Below are 17061 nucleotides of genomic sequence, written 5' to 3' on the forward strand. Positions count from 1 at the left end.
TCTTGTCATATTCCCCCTTTCCCCTCCCCTTTCCCCTTTGCATTTTCCAGCACTGTGTGGGTACTTTTCACCACTGCATTGTTCCCTACCCATCCATCTTCCCCCTGCTGGGTCACCTGCTCCTGGGACTGCACCTCCTCATCCACTCTGGACACACCAAGGGTCCATCCACCTTTTCTCTGTCTGTCTCTCTGTCTTGCCACCTATCTGTCCATCTGTCCACCTCCCCACCATCTCTAGCCATCTAGCTGTCGCTTCCTCCTTTCAGCTCAAAAAACTATACCTGCTCCACAAATACCTCATACAAACTCTCCAATCAGCGCCTAAAAAGAAACTTCAGGCAATCCCCCAAACCTCTCTTAACCCCCAAAGCTTCCATTCACCCTAAACAACTCCATCCATCCCCAAAACCTCCATCTGACACCAGCTTCTACATCCAGCTCCAAAATTGCTATTCAGCCTCCCACATCTCTCCCTCCACACACCAAACCTTCCATTCAGGACCCACATTTACACCCACTACCAAGCTCAACATCCAGCACCCCAAAAATCACAGTCAACTCCACATTTTTCTACTACAGATCTTTGTATTAATGGGGATCCTGCTCCAAAAGGCAGAGTAAAATATTCCGGAATGGGAATCTCCCACCATAAGAACAGCATAAAACCACCCAGAAGCAGGAAGCCTCCCACCAAAGCTGGATAAATCCTTCCAGGATTGAGAATTTTCACCCACAGCCTCGATAAATGCAACCACAAACAAGAATTCCGTGAGGCGCTATGGTCAACTCTTTGGAAATGGTAGGTCTTCCCACAAAGATAAGGTTAATCCCTGCAGAAGTGGGAATTGTCCCCAGGAAATGGAATCCAACTCTCCAGAGGCAAAGGAAGGGTAAAGCCTTCCAGAAAAAGGAATCCTCCCTCAAGAAGCAGGAGAAACCTTTCAGGATGGGAATTCTCCCCCACAAGTGTGGGATAAAACCTTCCAGGAGCAGGAATCCTGTCCCCAAAGCACTGTGGGATGGGTGCTGGTTTGGGTTGTGGAGCTGGAGATGTGCCATGGGCAGCAGATGATGCGGTGCAGAGATGAGGCACGTGGTAAGGACACAAGTGTGTATTATTGCGTGCATGAATCAGTGTGCATGTATGGCATCACACATGCATATATGGAGCCATAAAGCTAAGCATGTAGTACATGTGTGTGAATGTACTGTGCATATGTGATGTCGTAGACTGCAGTAAGACACGTGAACACACGCAGTGAATATTCATGAAGTGAACATGTGATTGTGAGCACACAACACATCAGCACCGTGCAATCTGTAAGTACACGTGTGCACACCACATACACAGGTTTGTGCGCCCACAGGTAGGGGCATCAGTGGGGTCCCCCAGTGCGCACTTGAGTGTAGATAACACGGGGCTGTGGGGAAGCAGGGGGAGCACAGGGCCGAGTGCTGGAGGGCTCAGCTTGCAGCTCGACATAGGTCAGACTCTCAGTGTCACTGGGGGCACCTGGGGAGAGAGGGGGACAGTGAAATGCCACCATGGGGACCCCCAGGGTGCTTGGTGGGGAACAGCCATGGTGTAAGTCTGCAGGGGGAGTGTCCAAGAGGGTGGGTTTGGGGCTGAGATATGGGGTCCCTAGGGGTCAGACACTGGAGACCATGAGAGGTGTTGGGGTCCTCTTACTCAGTGTGAGGGTGGCCATGGAGTCTGGAGGCTGTTTAGGGCTTGGTAGGCACCAGAGTGTCTGGGGGCTTAAATGTGGGGCCCGGGGAACCCCCATGGTGCAGATTGGGTGTTTCCCATGGGCTGGATTTGGGGGTGCACATAAAGTTGGGGTAAGCGAACTGTGGGGCTGGGGGTCTTGTGGGCTCCCCATGGGCAAGGATTGTGGTTCCCGAGTTGGGCTTGGGATCCCAAGGGGCAGATTGGGATTTGGGGTTGGCTGACACAGACACTGACCTGGAGCTGCACGACCTCGGGCATTCTGGGGGAGGCATCTATATCAAAAATTGGAGGGAATAATGTGTGTTATGGGGGACAGGGCAGGCAGAAGACAATAGGGAAGATCTAGAGGGGATGGAAGTAATGTAAGCTGTTCCCCACCATGGCTCTCACCTGTCCACATCCGGCGTCTGCGGGCAGTGAGGAGGAAGAAGATGATGATGAGGATGAACACGAGGGTGGCAGCACAGCCCCCTGCCACTGTTACCGACACGTTCCCATGCTGCTGCTCCGTGCCACCTGTGGGGTCTTGGTGTTTGCGTGCCCCCATTCTCAGCCACCACTTCCATGGGGATGGGACGTGGTGACACTGAGTGCCCCATGAGTGACAGCGGGGACAAACAAATGGGGGCTGTCGCCTACCTGGGTGTGCAGGTCTGGGTGTCACCTTCAGTGTCACTCCTTTCCCCAGGGGTGAGGACTCAGGGCAGCAACCTCTGATGCGGTAGGAGCACCTATAGGTGCCAGAGTTGGCTGGGGTCACCCCACTGAGGGTGAAGGTGGCTGTGCCCCCACCACTGGGGATTTGGCGCTGGATAGGGGCCAAGTGCCCGTCCTTGTGCAGGAGGAAGGCGGCCACATAGCCCTTGATCCAGCAGCGGATGGTGACTCTGGTCCCCGTCTCCACGTGTTCGTCAGGGCTCAGGGAAATCCCAGGTGGGGGTATACTGTGATCTGAGTGCAGAGAGGAGACCGCAGTGGGACACAGCCCTATGGGGACAGCATAGGGACACCCATTGTCCCCAGGGCCCTCACTTGTCACCACCTGCTCCACAGGGTTACTCTTGTCTGATATCCCTGGTGGTTCCAGAGCCCGGTACTGGCACCAGTATTTCTCTGCATCTTCTGCATTTACTCTAACCAAGGAGAACTCAACCATGGACTGCTCTTTGTCCGTGTTTTTTTTTGGTCTCAAATGTCCATCCTGGTACAGCCAGACCACGGCAGCCGGACGGGGCAGGTGGCATCGCAGGCTGACTGTGTCCCCCAGGGACACCCTCTGGATGGGGTGCAGTGACAGGGAGGGTCGAGGCACTAGAACAGGGGACACCACTCAGCCTTGTCCCTGCACACCCTCCTGGAACCCTCTGATGGCCCCCTCCCCACCTTCCCCTCCCTCTGTCCCCATTCTCCCCCTGTCCCAATACTCACGGTGCTGTGCCCTGATCGCTGCCACCAGACACCAACCTGCAAGGAACACGGTCCTGGTCCCACATGGGTCCACCAACCCCCGTGGCACCACGTCCCCATTGTCACTCACCCAGGATGAGGGCCAGCGTCATTGTTTCCATGAGGCAGGAGCAGCTTGGGGACAGCGAGACTGCAGCAGTGGGGACAGGAAGTGTCAGGAGATTGACTTTCTTTTCCCCCTGGGGACAGGATGCTGTGATGTCACCTCCTCGTGTGACTTTTGTGGTTCCCAAGGGGTGGTGGCATCGAGGCATGTCCTATGATATAGCACTCACACTGCAGCGCACAGAGAAACCTCTGAGGTGCCCCACACTGTCACGCCTCACAAGTCACACACTGTCCCCAAAGTGCTGCCAGCATGTGGCCTTATACCGTGTCCCTCATGCAATGTCACACACAGTACTGCTTCCCGTGGGCTGTCTCCCATGGGATGTCCCCTGTGGTCCCCAACACATTCAGGCAGCTCTCACCAGTCTATCCCCACTCTTCTCTCCTTTGCTATTCCCACTGGGGACAGCAGCAGGGACCTTTGGGGACACAGGGACACCCACACAGACACGGGCCACACGCTAAGAACACAATGTGCAGTGAAGGCACCAAGATATTTCTGACACCGGGAGAATATGCTAAGGACACGTGTGCAATATTTTGTGCCCCTACCCGTGCACATGCACGATGTTGCACATGCACACCCAGATGCTGCCAGGGAAGGAACACCTTGCTACGAGGACAGGAGGAGTGAGCTGGGGCTGTGCAGCCTGGAGAAGAGCAGGCTCCGGGGAGAGCTGAGGGAGGCCTGCCAGTATCTGAGTGCATCTTCCTCCTCACCTGCATAGAGCAGCGTCTCAGCTACCAGAAGGAAGTGGTTTTGAGTCAAGAGAGATGATATCGTGGGAACACAGCACATAGTATCCTGTGTTTTTGCATGTCTGACTGTCGGAGGATATGAGGAAGTTGGATAGAAATGCTCATCAGCCATAGAGGCACGGGGATGTGAGCTGCAAGGGGAAACCATCCGCAAAGAGAGTTCTTCCAGGAAAATGGCCGCTCCAGTTGCCAGGGGGCAGTTCTCTATGCAGAGCAGGTGGTCTGATCTTAGGGATGAGTTTGATCATGAGACTTCTGGTTTGCATTGATGGGAAATGAGTAATGAATAGAATCCCCAGGACTGGAGGGGAGCTGTTCCCAGCCATGTGGAGGAAAGGAACAATTGGTTTTCTATAGGGAGTGCCCTGTTCTGGAGATTCTCAAGATTCACTTTTCTCGCCACTCATTGAGTGGGATGAATAAAGAGCAAGAGGAACTGAGAGGGAATATTGGCCAAGTAAAGAAAGAAGGACACTGCATCAAACACATCCAGGTTCTCCGGCAGGCACTCATGGCTACACGGTTTCAGCCTGATCTCGACTGCTCCCACTTGTGGCAGCTGTTGAGTAGCTACAATGCATGCTCAGCAGCAAAAGGGCAGGGTTGGGCTGAGGAAAACTGGCACTCTGCCACAGTAGTTGCTGGATGGATACAGGACCTGGAAAAAGAACACAGATCTAGAGCTGGTTAAGGAGAGCACATTGTTTGTGTAGTGTGAAGTGCTCCTCTGATAGTAACACAGAAAGATGTGCTGTGGACCAAACTGAGTGAGGAACTGAGTCATTACGAGAGCTGATAAGGAGTCTGCAATCTGAGATATACTTCACATGAAAGCAGTGGTTGCTCAACACATTTGGCAGAAGCAACTGCATGACATTTCTGAGAGAGAATATGAAATGCAGAGAAGAGTGGCTGCCTTGGTGGGGACGATGTGGTGAAGGCGCGTGGCAGCCAGCTAAGGGAACAAGCATCAAGAGATGAGGATGAAGCTGCCCCTTAGCTTCTCCATCACAAAGGAGAAACCAGAGATCATTACTGAGGTGGTCAAGGTGCAGGGAAAATAGGGCAGGGTGCGAGTAAGTGAGTGAATGTGCATGCAGAGTCTCCTGGACAGGTGGTGCTGGCACTGAGTTTCATGAGGATGAGGAGCAAGGGTACTGGGGACAGGGAATCTTCCTGACTGTAGAAGGAGAGCAAAGTGCTCCGTGGTCTCTAACTCAGAGAGTGGCTCAACAGGGAATGGAAAAGGACTTCTGCCATCCCCTCTAAGTGAATGCAGAGATGGGCTGTGGATGTGTGCAAGAAGGGTCACATCACATTGCCATGGGGATTTGATGATCGCTTTCCCATTAGGCCCTCATCAAGTCCCAGTAACATTCCTGGCTGACACTGGGGCCCAGATGTTGGTCCTTAGGGAAGATGTGGCTGTCATTGTCCGGATACGTCCTGACCAAAAGGAAATCTGGGTGATGGAGTGTTCCGTATCTCCTGAGCGGAGCTCACGGCACCAGCACAATCTTGGCTGTCGGGAGTTGTGGCAGTGCCAGAGCTCACAATGATCCTGGGCCCTCTCCCCACTGACATCCCTGGATCTGATTTGTTACAAGACCGTTCTTGGACCCACCCTGGGAGGAGGGAATGGGAATTTGCATCCCTCCCTACAGCACTGCAGCTGTTCCACCCAGCCCCAGAATTACTCCCTCACAGACTGTAAGCAGAAACCTTACCCCTGACCTTGGGGAGCAAAGGAGGGCATCTCGACAGGCATGGCTGAACGTAAGGAAGAGGGAATTACAGTCCCCACTCACTCACACTGATGTGTGATGTGCTCACAAACCACACAGCAAATGGAGGCTGACAGCCAATTACCAACAATTAAACACAGGCATGGGTCCTTGGGCTGCAGCTGGACCAAACGTGGCTGAATTCATTGCCACCATTCAGGAGCAAGGCCATGAAGTTCTGCCCACTGCTGATGTCAAATAAATGTTTTGGTGGTTCCTGTGGGAAGCCTGGTGACAGTGATGCTCTGACCGATGTTGAACTGGACTCTATGACCCCTAGCACTCGGCCCACCAAGTACGCCATGCACTTTCTAACCCATTTTTCCATGTGAGATCTATCCCCAACTTCTTGTTTTGAGGATTATTGTGTCTGTTTCTATGGATACAGGAGGGCAATACTTCTGGAAGCTGTTGCATCTGTTTCATCCTATGCCAGGCTTTCCTTACCTTGCTCTGTATTTTTCTTCCCTTAACACCAAGAAAAGCCATGCTGAAGAAGAAACCCACATCAGAAAATATCTAAAGGGTCGCATATCCTATGCGTGGTCAGGGGCCATCAGATGGGGTGAGGAGGGTGTGCAGGGACAGGGCTGACTGTTGTCCCCTATCCTAGTGCCTCGACCCTCCATGTCATTGCACCCCAGGTAAGGGGATACAAGTGGGGAACACTGTTACCCTGCAGTGCCACCTGTCCCTTCCAGCTGTCTGGGTCTGGCTGTGCCAGGAAGAATGATTCATCTCCTGCATGTACATGTACCAGCTGCAGAATACGGCCGAGTTCTCCTTTATTTGCACAACACGGGTACACACAGGGACATACCAGTGCCAGTACCAGGCGTTGGAGCCTTGGGAGACATTGGAGAAGAGTGATCCCGTGGAGCTGGTGGTGACAGGTGAGAGCATTGGGTACAGTGGTGGCCCCTGTGTATGCCCACAGGGCCATGTCTAACCCTACTCCTACCCCGAACCCTATCGCTCTCTGCACACAGATTACAACTTACCTGCACCCAGCATTTCCCGGTGCCTGGAGGGGTGTGAGGAAGTGGGGAGCAATGTCACCATCTGTGTGGAGACAAGGACCAATGTCACCATCCAGTGCAGGGATGAGGATGATGGGTCCTCCTGCACAAGGATGGGTGCTCAGCCCCTATCCAGCACCAGGACCCTGATGGTGGGAGTGTGGCCGCCTTCACCCTCTTTGGGGTGACCCTGGCAGATGCTGGCACCTATAGGTGCTCCTACAGCTCCAAGAACTACCCCTTTGTGTCCTCACCCCTTGGCAACAGCGTGGTGCTAAAGGTGACACCCACACCTACACCCCCAGGTAGGTCCGATCCCCCCATTTGGCTGCCCCCAGTGTCACCCATGGGTGGCAGTGTCCATCTCCATGGATGTGGTGCCTGGAGATGTGGACACCCAGACCCCACAGGTGCCATAGCGGGATCCCGTGGGAACCTGGTGGTGTCTGTGGTGGGAGGTTGCATTGCTGCCATCATCTTTGTCCTCGTCCTCGTCCTCTTCTTCCTCGTTGCTGCCCACAGACGATGGATATGGAGAGATGGAAGTCCTCAAGGTTAAATGGTGTCAATCCCCTGTAGATGCCCCCATGCGTCCTTCTGGCCCCCCCATGACCCTCCATTCTCCCCTTCACTTTTTGATGCAGGTTCCACCCCCAGAAGGCCTGAGACACCACCCATAGGGGCCCCCACAGTCTGGTACATGGAGACCAAAGATCTGCACCCTTCCCAAATCCCCAAACCCACCCTCTTGCCTCCCCCCCACCTCCCTCGCATACCTACATGCTAAGTCCAGCCCCAGAGCATCTTGAGGACCCCAGTGGTGGGACCCTACTGTCTCTCTGTGTCCCCAGGTGTCCCCCGGTGACACTGAGGGTCTGACCTACGTCGAGCTGCAAGTTGTGACCCCCAGCACCCGGCCCCCCAGTCCCCCCAGTTCCCCCCAGCCCTCTGTGATCTATGCTGAGGTGGGCACTGGGGGGCACCACTGATGCCTCTGGTATGTGTGCACAGACACGTGTATGTTGTGTGCACACATGCACTTCCAGCACGCACAGTGCAGGCATGTCACGTGTGCTCACCATCCCCTGTGCACTACATGTGTGTACCACTGCACTGTTCACGTGAATTACATGTTTGTGCGTAGTCACATGTGCAGAATAGATGTACACACATGTGTACTAACACACGTGACACTGTGTCTCCATGTGTGTGTGTGTGACATCACACGTGTACGCTGATATGTGAACACAACACTGTGCACAAGTGTCCTTAGTGTGTGCTCCCCGTGCCTGCATTACACATCTCTCTACAGAACACACGTGTCCATAACGTGTGCCCCATGCCTTACCACACCTGTCCCTGCAGCACACATGTGTCCTTAGCGTGTGCTCCCCATGGCACATCTCCAGTTCGTCAATCCAAACGAGCATCCATCCCACAATGCTTTTTGAGACAGGATTCCCATTTTTGGTGGGTTTTGTCCCACTTTCCTGGACCAGAATTCTGATTCTGAAGGGTTTTATCCTGCTTTTGGGGAGAGGATTCCTAATTCTGGAAGGTTTTACCCTTCCTCTACCTTTGGATGTTTTCATTCCATCTTTTCAGGACTATTCCCGATTCTGGAGGGTTTTTCCTGAACTTTGGGGGAAGGTTTACCATTTCCAAAGGTTTCACTGAAATTTCTGGAAGAATTATTGTTTGTGGCTGTATTTATCCAGAACTTGTAGAGAAAATTCTCATTTCAGGAAGATTGCCTCCTGCTTTTGAGGGAGGATTCCCGCTTCTAGATGGTATTATCCTGTTCTTATGGTGGGAGATTCCCATTCTGGAATATTTGATCCTGCCTTTTGGGGCAGGATCCCCATTTCTGCCGAGATCTGTCCTGCTTTTTGGAGAGGATTTCTGCTTCTGGAGAGTTTTATTGTTATGGGAAGGAGTGCTCCTGCTTCTGGAGGGTTTAGTTCTCATCTTGAAGGAGGATTCCTGCTTCTGGAAGGTTTTATCCTGGATTTGGTGCATAAAAAATCCCATTCAGGGGTATTTTTGCCTGACTTTGGGGTCAGGATTCCCATTTCTGGGAGGTTTTACCTTTCCTTTATCTCATCCCATCAGAACCAGCCCTTGGGCACAGGGTTTTGCTGACAGTGACACTGCAAATCCTTTGATTATTTCCCAGCCACCAGCCCTGAAATCAGGGCTGAAGGACAGGGACACAGCAGTGAGACCATCCCTATCATGTTTGCTGTTCTTTTTTTCATTACCACCAAGGTTAATTATCTGTCAGAACACTGCCTGCCTGATGCTAACTGACAGTTTGTGGGTTTAAACAGCAGCGTTTGGGTCAGGTTTGTTTATGTTTGGTGATGATGGAAAATGCATTTTTGTGACAATTTGGAAAGGGGCAGAGGGGCTGTAGGGTTTGCCAGGAAATGGGGAAAAAGAGGCAGTTTGTGTGTGGGAGGGCTGTGTGTGGGAGCAGCAGTAAGGGGAAGGGCAGGAGAGCTGACTTCCCCCTTCTTGTAATGAAAGGGGAAATGCTGGAGAGTTTCTGAGGGTCTGGATGAAAGATTTGGGGCTGGATGGATCTTTCTGGGGCTGGACGGAATCTTTTGAGGCCAAAAGGATTTCTGAGTGCTGCATGAAGAATTTGGGAGCTGGATGGAGATTTTGAGGCAGGATAGAAATTTTGGAGTGGATGGAAGTTTTTGGTGTAGATGGAGTTCTGAGGTGGCTGAGCACTGATGATTTGGGGGTTGACTGGGGCTTTCTGGGGCCTGAGAGATTGTAGAGATTGGGTCTGGATGTGGAGATTAGAGCTGGATGGAGATCTGGGGATGGGATGAAGGATGTGGGGACTGAGTGGAGGTCCTGAAGCTCAATTAGATCCCAGATACTGGATCCCAGTCCACCCCAGTATCCTACCACAAGCCCTGTGGTATCCCACATTCTTAACAGTCCACCCCAGAACCCCGGCAGCAGATCTCTGGGACTCCCAAACTCTTTCTAAGCAAACGCAAACCCCACTGCTACTGTGGGCTTCCAAATCTGTCCTAATCCATCCAGAACTCCGATAGCACCGGTGTGCTGAAGAACCATGAGTGAGCACAACCTCATGTGTGCAACTACCAGTGTGCACAAGAACATGCATGCACAAGAACAGGTATGTTGTGTGCATTCATGCAATTCAAGCATGCTAAGTGCATGTGTGTTCTGTGTGTTCACCATCACATCTGCACTACATGCACATTCAACTACAGGGTTGTACGTTATCAGCACATCTGATACACATCATCACGTGTGCACACACAGAAGATGAGCACACGTGTTCTATACACTTTACTCTGTCCTTCAGTGTGTGTGTGTATGACACCATGTGAGTGCATAGATACCTGAACACAATAGCGCACACATGCACCTTTAGCATGTGCTTCTCATGTTGGAACTACAAGTGCTTTCACTGCACACATGTGTACATGCCATGTGCCTCATGTCTGCGCCAAATATCTGCACCACTGTACATATGCATCCCTAGCATGTGCCCCACGTCTGTGCAAGTGCCACTGTGTCCCCAAAGGTCCATGCTGCTGTCCCCAGTGGGGATGGTAGAGGAAAGTGCAGGTGAGACAGAGTGTGGTACCCAAAGCGCGTGGTGACACCTGGCTGGATGTGTTGGGGACCGCATGTGACATCCCATGTGGGACACCCCATCGGAGCCGCAGCTCCTGTCTGTGGCATCCCATGGAGGACACCATGCAAGGCCACGTGCTGGCAGTGCTTTGGGGACCGTGTGTGACAGCTGACAGATGACAGCCTGTGTGGGGCACCGCAACAGTGTCTCCACAGTGCCTCCATCTCTTGGGTAAAATTGCCACATCAGTTGGTGACATCATGTCATCCTGTCCAAAAGCAGAACTGGCGGGGGCTTTCTGGTCACTCCCTGTCCCCACTGCAGTCTCACTGTCCCCAAGCTGCTCCTGCCTCATGGCGCCAATGGCACTGGCCCTCATCCTGGGTGAGTGACAATGGGGATGTGGTGCCAGGGGGGTTGGTGGCCCTGTGTGGGACCAGGACCATGTCCCTTGCAGGATCGTGTCTGGTGGCAGTGAGCAGGGCAAAGCACCGTGAGTATGGGGACAGGGGGAAAATGGGGACAGAGGGAGGGGAACATGGGGAGGGGGGCATCAGAGGGGTCTAGGAGGGTGTGCAGGGACAAGGCTGACTGCTGTCCCCTGTCCTAGTGCCCCGACCCTCCCTGTCGCTGCACCCCAGCCAGGGGGTGTCCCTGGGGGACTCTGTCACCCTGCGGTGTCACCTCCCCAGCCTGGCTGCCCGGGTCATGCTCTACCAGAACAGACAATGGAGAACCGAGAAGGAGAAGGAGAAGGGGCAGACCACAGTGGAGTTCTCCTTTCTTAACACAAAGTGGACAGACATGGGGGTGTATCAGTGCCAATATCGGGTGTTGGATCCACCTGGAACATCAGAGATCAGTGACCCCGTGGAATTGCTGGTGACAGGTGAGGATGCTGGGAACAGGGATTGGCCCTGGGTTGTCTCCTCAGGGCCATTTCACATCACTAATTCCTCTCTGCCTACAGATCCCAGCTACCCCCAACCTGGCATTTCATTGAGCCCAGAGGAACAGGTTAGAACTGGGACCAATGTCACCATCCAGTGCTGGAATCAAGGCTATCAGGGCACCATCTTCCTGCACAAGGACGGGCACTCAGCCCCTGTCCAGCGCCAGGACCCCGATGGTATCGGTACGGCCACCTTCACCCTCTTTGGGGTGACCCCAGCAGATGCTGGCACCTATAGGTGCTCCTACCGCCCCGGGGGCTCTTACTTTCTGTCCTCACCCCTTGGGGACAACGTGACACTGAAGGTGACACCCGGACCTGCACACCCAGGTAGGTGACAGCCCCCATTTGTTTGTCCCCACTGTCACTCATGGGGCACTCAGTGTCACCACGTCCCATCCCCATGGAAGTGGTGGCTGAGAATGGGGGCACGCAAACACCGAGACCCCACAGGTGGCACGGAGCAGCTGCACGGGAACATGTTGGCAGCAGTGGCAGGGGGCTGTGCTGCCACCCTCGTGTTCATCCTCGTCCTCATCATCTTCTTCCTCCTCGCTGCCCGCCGACGCCGGATGTGGACAGATGAGAGCCATGGTGGGGAACAGCTTACATTACTTCCATCCGCTCTAGATCTCCCCTAGAGAGATATCCTCTAGATCCCCTAGATCTCTTGTCTTCTGCCTCCCCTTCCATCCCCTATAGATACCCCAAGTGTCCCTCTGTGCCCCCCTAACACCCACATTTATCCCCTCCAATTGTTGATATAGATGCCTCCCCCAGAATGCCCGAGGCCGTGCTGCTCCAGGTCAGTGTCTGTGTCAGCCAACCCCAAATCCCAATCTGCCCCTTGGGTCCCCAAACCCAACTCGGGAACCACAATCCCTGCCCATGGGGAGCCCACAAGACACCCAGACCCAAATGGCTTACCACAACATTATGTGCACCCCCAAATCCAGCCCATTGGGGCACCCAATCTGCACCATGGGGGCTCCACAGGCCCCACATTTAAGCCCCCAGACACCCTGGTGCCCACTGAGCCCTAAACAGCCCCCAGACTCCATGGCCACCCTCACACTGAGTAAGAGGACTCCAACACCTCCCATGGTCTCCAGTGTCTGACCCCTAGGGACCCCAAATCTCGACCCCAAACCCACCCTCTTGGACACTCCCCCTGCAGACTTACACCATGGCTGTTCCCCACCAAGCACGCTGGGGATCCCCATGGTGGCATTTCACTGTCCCCCTCTGTCCCCAGGTGCCCCCAAGTGACAGCGAGAGTCTGACCTATGTCGAGCTGCAAGCTGAGCCCCCCAGCACTCGGCCCCCTGCTCCCCCTGCTTCCCCACAGCCCTCTGTTATCTACGCTCAAGTGCGCACTGGGGGACCCCGCTGATGTCCCCCATTTTTGTAGACAAACACGTGGATGTTGTGTGCCATGTGCACTTCATCTGTGCAGAGTGCTGGTGTCTTGGGTGTGCTCACAATCACATGTACGCTGCATGCATGTGCCACTGCATGTGTTCATGTGTATTACATGTGTGTACACCATCACGTGTCCTCAATTCATTTACAAACATGTGTGCTTCGTGCTCTGTGCCTCCATGTGTGTATGTGTGACGTCATACATGTACACTGATCCATGTACACAACACTGCAGACGTGTGTCCTTACCGTGTGCCCCATGTCTGCACCACATCCGTCCCCACAGCAAACATCAAGGGCACACGTGTGCTCCCCATGGCACACCTGCATCGCTCCAACCCAAACCAGCACCCATCCCACAGTGCTTTTGGGACAGGATTCCCATTTCTGGAGTGTTTTCCTCCCACACATCTGGAGGAGAATTCCCTTTCTGAAGGGTTTATCTTGCTTTTTGGGAGAGGATTCCTCTTTCTGCAAGGCTTTGCCCTTCCTGTACTCCTGGAGAGTTTGAGTCCATCTTCTGGGGACAATTCCCAATTCTGGTGGCTGAATTTATCCAAATTTCTTTGGAAAAATTCTAATTTCTGGAAGATTTTTTCCTACTTGTGATGGAAGATTCCTGCTTCTGGATGGTTTTATCCTGTTCTTGGGAATTCTGGAATATTTTATCCTGCCTTTTGGGTCAAGATCCCCATTTCTGCCAAGATCTGTTTTGCTTTTTGGAGAGAATTCCTGCTTCTGGAGAGTTTTATTATTGTGGGGAGGAGCGCTCCTGGTTCTAGAAGTTTTAATTCTCCTTGTGAGAGACGATTCCTGCTTCTGGAAGGTTTTATCCTGGATTTGGTACATAAAAAATCCCATTCTAGAGTATTTTCACCTGCCTTTTGCAATAAGATTTCCATGTCAGGGGCATTTTGCCCTGTTTGTTGTGGCAAAGATTCCCTTTTCTGGAAGGTTTTACCTCTCCTTTGTCTCATCTCAACAGAACCAACCCATGGGCACAGGGTTTTGCTGACAGTGACACTGCAAATCCTTTGCTAATTTGACAGCCCCCAGCACTGAAATCAGGGCTGATGGACAGGGACACAGCTGTGATGTCATCCCAAAATATGTTTGTTGTTCTTTATTTAACTACCACCAAGGTTAATTATCTGTCAGGACACAGCTTGCCTGATGCTCACTCCAGTTTGTAGGTTAAAACTGCAGAGTTTGGTCGGGTTTGTCTATTTTTGGTGATTAGGGAAAAATGCATTTTTGTGACAGTTTGGAACGGGGCAGAGGGGCTGTGAGGTTTTCTAGAAAATGGGAAAGAGGCAGTTTGTGTGTGGGAGGGCTGTGTGTGGGAGCAGCAGTAAGGGGAAGGGCAGGAGAGCTGACTTCCCCCTTCTTGTAATGAAAGGGGAAATGCTGGAGAGTTTGTGAGCTCGATGGAGGATTTTGGGTCCAGATGGAGGTTTTTTTTTCTGGGGCTGAATGGAGGTTTTTGGGGCCACACAAAGATCTGGAGGCTGCATGAAGGTTTTTCAGTCTCGATGGAGGTGCTGGGGCTGGATAGAAATGTTGGGGTTGTTGGAGGTTTTTTGTATAGATGGAGTTTTTGTGTCACGATGATGACTTTTGGGTTTGACTGGGGTGTTGGGGACCTGGATGTAGAGACTGGGTCTGGGTGTAGAGGTGAGAGCTGGATGGAGATTGTGAGGCTGGATGGAGGTGTCAGGGTGGATGGAGATTTTGGGGGCTGGATAAAACTTTTGGGGGCTGGATGTTGGATGTGGGGGCTGGATGGAAGTTTTTGGGGTGGACTGAGTTTTCAGGAGAAGAAGGTTTTGGGGTTGACTGAAGTTTTGGAGGGCTGCATATAGAGGTTGGGGCTGGGTGTAGATGTTGGGGCTGGATGGAGGATTTGGGGTGGCTGGATGGAGATTGTGGAGCTGGATGTAGAGTTTGGTGTGAGATGCAGGTTTTGGGAATAGATGGAGGTCATGGGGATGATTGGAAGTTTTGGGGGATAAATAGAGTTTTTGGGGTCAATCAGATTGTTTTAGGGGCAGGTTGGAGTTTTTGGGTCTGGATGGAGTTTTTGGGGCTGGAAGGATGGGACAGACAAATGGACAGGTTGATAAGGTATGTAGCAGATAAATGGTCAGAGAGGTGGAAGGATGGAGAGAGAGACAGACAGAAAGTGCTGGGACCTTTGGTGTGTCCGTACTGGATCAGGAGGTGCAGCCCCCAGAGCAGGCAGCCCAGCAGGAGGAGGACGGGCAGATGGATGAGAACACAGTGGAACAAAGTGCCCCCACAGTGCTGGAAAAAGAAAGGGGTAAAAAGGAGAGGAGAGGAGGGAAGGGAAGAGAAGGAAAAAAGGAAAATGAAACAGAAGGTGATGCTGTATGTGCCGGTGCTGGCAGTTGTGGAGCTGCTGCTGCTGCTGTGCGGCTGCTGGTTCCCCTTCCTCTGGGCGCAGCTGGGAGCTTTTGTGGCTTTGGTGGGCTCGTCCTTGCGGTGCCGGTGGCATTTGTCCCGCCAGTTGCCCATCACCCTCCTGCAGGTTTTCCAGAGCCACGCTCAACACCGGCCCCTCTGCCTGCTGCTGCTGTTCCAGGGTGAGGTGCACAGCTACAGCGACGTGCAGGGGAGGAGGAACCACTGCACCCGCACCTTCATCCTGCGCCTGGGCTTGTGCCTGGGACAAACTGCAGCTGCTTCCTCCCCAGTGTCCCTCCCAGTTTCTGGAGGTGACTGGTGCTCACCAAGGGTCTGTGCATGCACTTGCTCACGTATCAGTGTCTGTGCGTGTTTATGTGTGTGTCAGTGTCTGTGCATGCATTTGCACTGATGCTGCAGTTTAGGAAAGCCAACTTGCAGCTCTTCAGGGAGTCAGTCCACAAACCCCCTGGGAATCTGTCCTCAAGGACAGGGAGCAGAGCAGAGCTGGCACAACTGGAAGGACGCTTTCCTCAGGGCACAAGAGCTCTCCATGCCCAGGTGCAGGCAGTCCAGAAAGGAAGGCAATAGACCAGCACGGCTGAACTGGGACCTGCTGGTCCAAGTGGAGAGCAAGAAGAACATGCACAGGCAGTGGCAGCAGGGACAGGGAGTCTGGCAGGAGGACAGGGCTGGTGCTGGTCTGTGTGGGGATGGGGTCAGGAAGGCCAAGGCCCAGCTGGAAGTGGACTTGGCCCGGGGAGCAAAGAAGAACAAGAAAGGCTTTGACAGGGGTGTAAACCTGAGAAGGAAAGTCCAGGAGGGTGTACCCCCCCTCACCATGAGCAATGCAGGTAGGCTGGCAACAACAGACAAGGAGAAGGCTGACTCCTGAATGGGGTACAGGGGTTCCGAAAGCAGCCTCTGTGTGTCAGTAGATTCAGCCAGACTGGAAAATGCTGTCTGGCTTTCTGAGAGCAAGACAAGGTCCATCCCTTGTTCCCATCCTCCGAATTCAGACCGCAGAATTCTTTCCTAATCTCCTGGATCTGGCAGCACCACACACAGTGGCTGAGTGCTATTGCGTTCAGCACGGAATGGGCTCTGCAGGGCTGTCCCTTGTTGGTGCCAGGATGTCAGCGTTGCAGCAGCAGTGTGTTGAATGCGGTGCCTCTCCTTCTGGGCTGCCAGCAGTGCTGCTCCCTGCACAGCACACTCGGTGGCTTTTCCTTGCTGTGGCCACAAGTTCTGTTCTTTGCCAGGGGCTGGAATTCTTTCCCGTCCTGCACTGGGATGGTGCCCATGGTTGTGAGCCCAAGCCATTTGTGGTGGGGAAGGGCACAGCCTGCACCTTTGCAGCTGCTCAGGAACAGGGGAGCAGCCCAGCACTGGCATTTCCCAGGCAGCAAATGTGGGGTCTGCCCAGACTGAAGCTCCTGGGGAGGGGAGGCATCAGCGAGATCCCCCAGCGCCCAGCGCAGCATGGATAGCAGGAGGCTGGGAGACAGCGGGGGACCACGAGGGGTCGGAGGTCACAGCTCAGCTGAGTTCGGACCCTCGCTTCCACCAGGGAGCACCTGGGGACTGTGAGAGGTCGGTTGTGTTTTTGCAGTGGAAATTTCCAGTATTCTCTACATGTAGTCTAGGCTCTCACTGAACTTATAACCTTCTGGGGGAGTGGTTGTTCTTTCTGTAGTGTAGGCCTTTTATTGAACATTGTCAACGGTTTACGGGCGTTCGGCCTGGTTCCGTGACGAAGGGGAC

General features: G+C 53.3%; 2 protein-coding genes and 1 pseudogene across 8 annotated transcripts; 2 read left to right on the top strand and 1 right to left on the bottom strand.

The window, feature by feature from the left end:
• Positions 1 to 32: 32 nt before the first annotated feature.
• On the bottom strand, positions 33 to 3302 carry LOC110390991 (osteoclast-associated immunoglobulin-like receptor). The gene is made up of 7 exons (XM_021382632.1): positions 3272 to 3302; positions 3163 to 3198; positions 2767 to 3045; positions 2374 to 2685; positions 2125 to 2250; positions 1969 to 2006; positions 33 to 1515 (listed from the first exon to the last, which is right to left on the bottom strand). The coding sequence occupies exons 1-7, from the start codon at positions 3300 to 3302 to the stop codon at positions 1489 to 1491; spliced, it is 849 nt and encodes a 282-aa protein (XP_021238307.1). The 3' UTR covers positions 33 to 1488.
• Positions 3303 to 5834: 2532 nt separating this feature from the next.
• LOC110390981 lies at positions 5835 to 7513 on the top strand (annotated as a pseudogene).
• A 1779-nt stretch (positions 7514 to 9292) lies between these two features.
• LOC110390986 (T-cell-interacting, activating receptor on myeloid cells protein 1-like) lies at positions 9293 to 13740 on the top strand. 7 transcript variants are annotated; one of them, XM_021382620.1, is made up of 7 exons: positions 9293 to 10883; positions 10957 to 10992; positions 11110 to 11388; positions 11470 to 11634; positions 11757 to 11781; positions 11905 to 12033; positions 12219 to 12825. In XM_021382620.1, exons 1-7 carry the CDS (start codon positions 10760 to 10762, stop codon positions 12568 to 12570), a joined length of 1110 nt encoding a protein of 369 aa, XP_021238295.1. In that variant the 5' UTR covers positions 9293 to 10759; the 3' UTR covers positions 12571 to 12825. The 7 variants fall into 7 exon arrangements, with proteins under 7 accessions (XP_021238295.1, XP_021238293.1, XP_021238294.1 ...); XM_021382621.1 differs by having other exon boundaries at positions 10107 to 10883; positions 11470 to 11781; positions 11905 to 12045; positions 12219 to 12256; positions 12707 to 13740; XM_021382618.1 differs by having other exon boundaries at positions 9296 to 10883; positions 11470 to 11781; positions 11905 to 12045; positions 12219 to 12578.
• Positions 13741 to 17061: the final 3321 nt, after the last annotated feature.

Source organism: Numida meleagris, unplaced genomic scaffold (genome assembly GCF_002078875.1).
Source record: "Numida meleagris isolate 19003 breed g44 Domestic line unplaced genomic scaffold, NumMel1.0 unplaced_Scaffold261, whole genome shotgun sequence".
In the NCBI taxonomy this organism is placed as follows: Eukaryota; Metazoa; Chordata; class Aves; order Galliformes; family Numididae; genus Numida; species Numida meleagris.

Excerpts from the sequence above, each read along its gene's own strand:
- LOC110390991 (XM_021382632.1), bottom strand. The coding sequence starts at position 3,302 with ATGGAAACAATGACGCTGGCCCTCATCCTGG. Across the intron at positions 3,046-3,162 it reads AGCGATCAGGGCACAGCACC|TGCCTCGACCCTCCCTGTCA; the intron begins GTGAGTATTGGG and ends CCCCTGTTCTAG. Across the intron at positions 2,007-2,124 it reads CAGACGCCGGATGTGGACAG|ATGCCTCCCCCAGAATGCCC; the intron begins GTGAGAGCCATG and ends TTTTTGATATAG.
- LOC110390986 (XM_021382618.1), top strand. The coding sequence starts at position 10,760 with ATGTCATCCTGTCCAAAAGCAGAACTGGCGGGGGCTTTCTGGTCACTC. Across the intron at positions 10,884-10,956 it reads GGCACTGGCCCTCATCCTGG|GATCGTGTCTGGTGGCAGTG; the intron begins GTGAGTGACAAT and ends TGTCCCTTGCAG. Across the intron at positions 11,782-11,904 it reads ACCCGGACCTGCACACCCAG|GTGGCACGGAGCAGCTGCAC; the intron begins GTAGGTGACAGC and ends GAGACCCCACAG.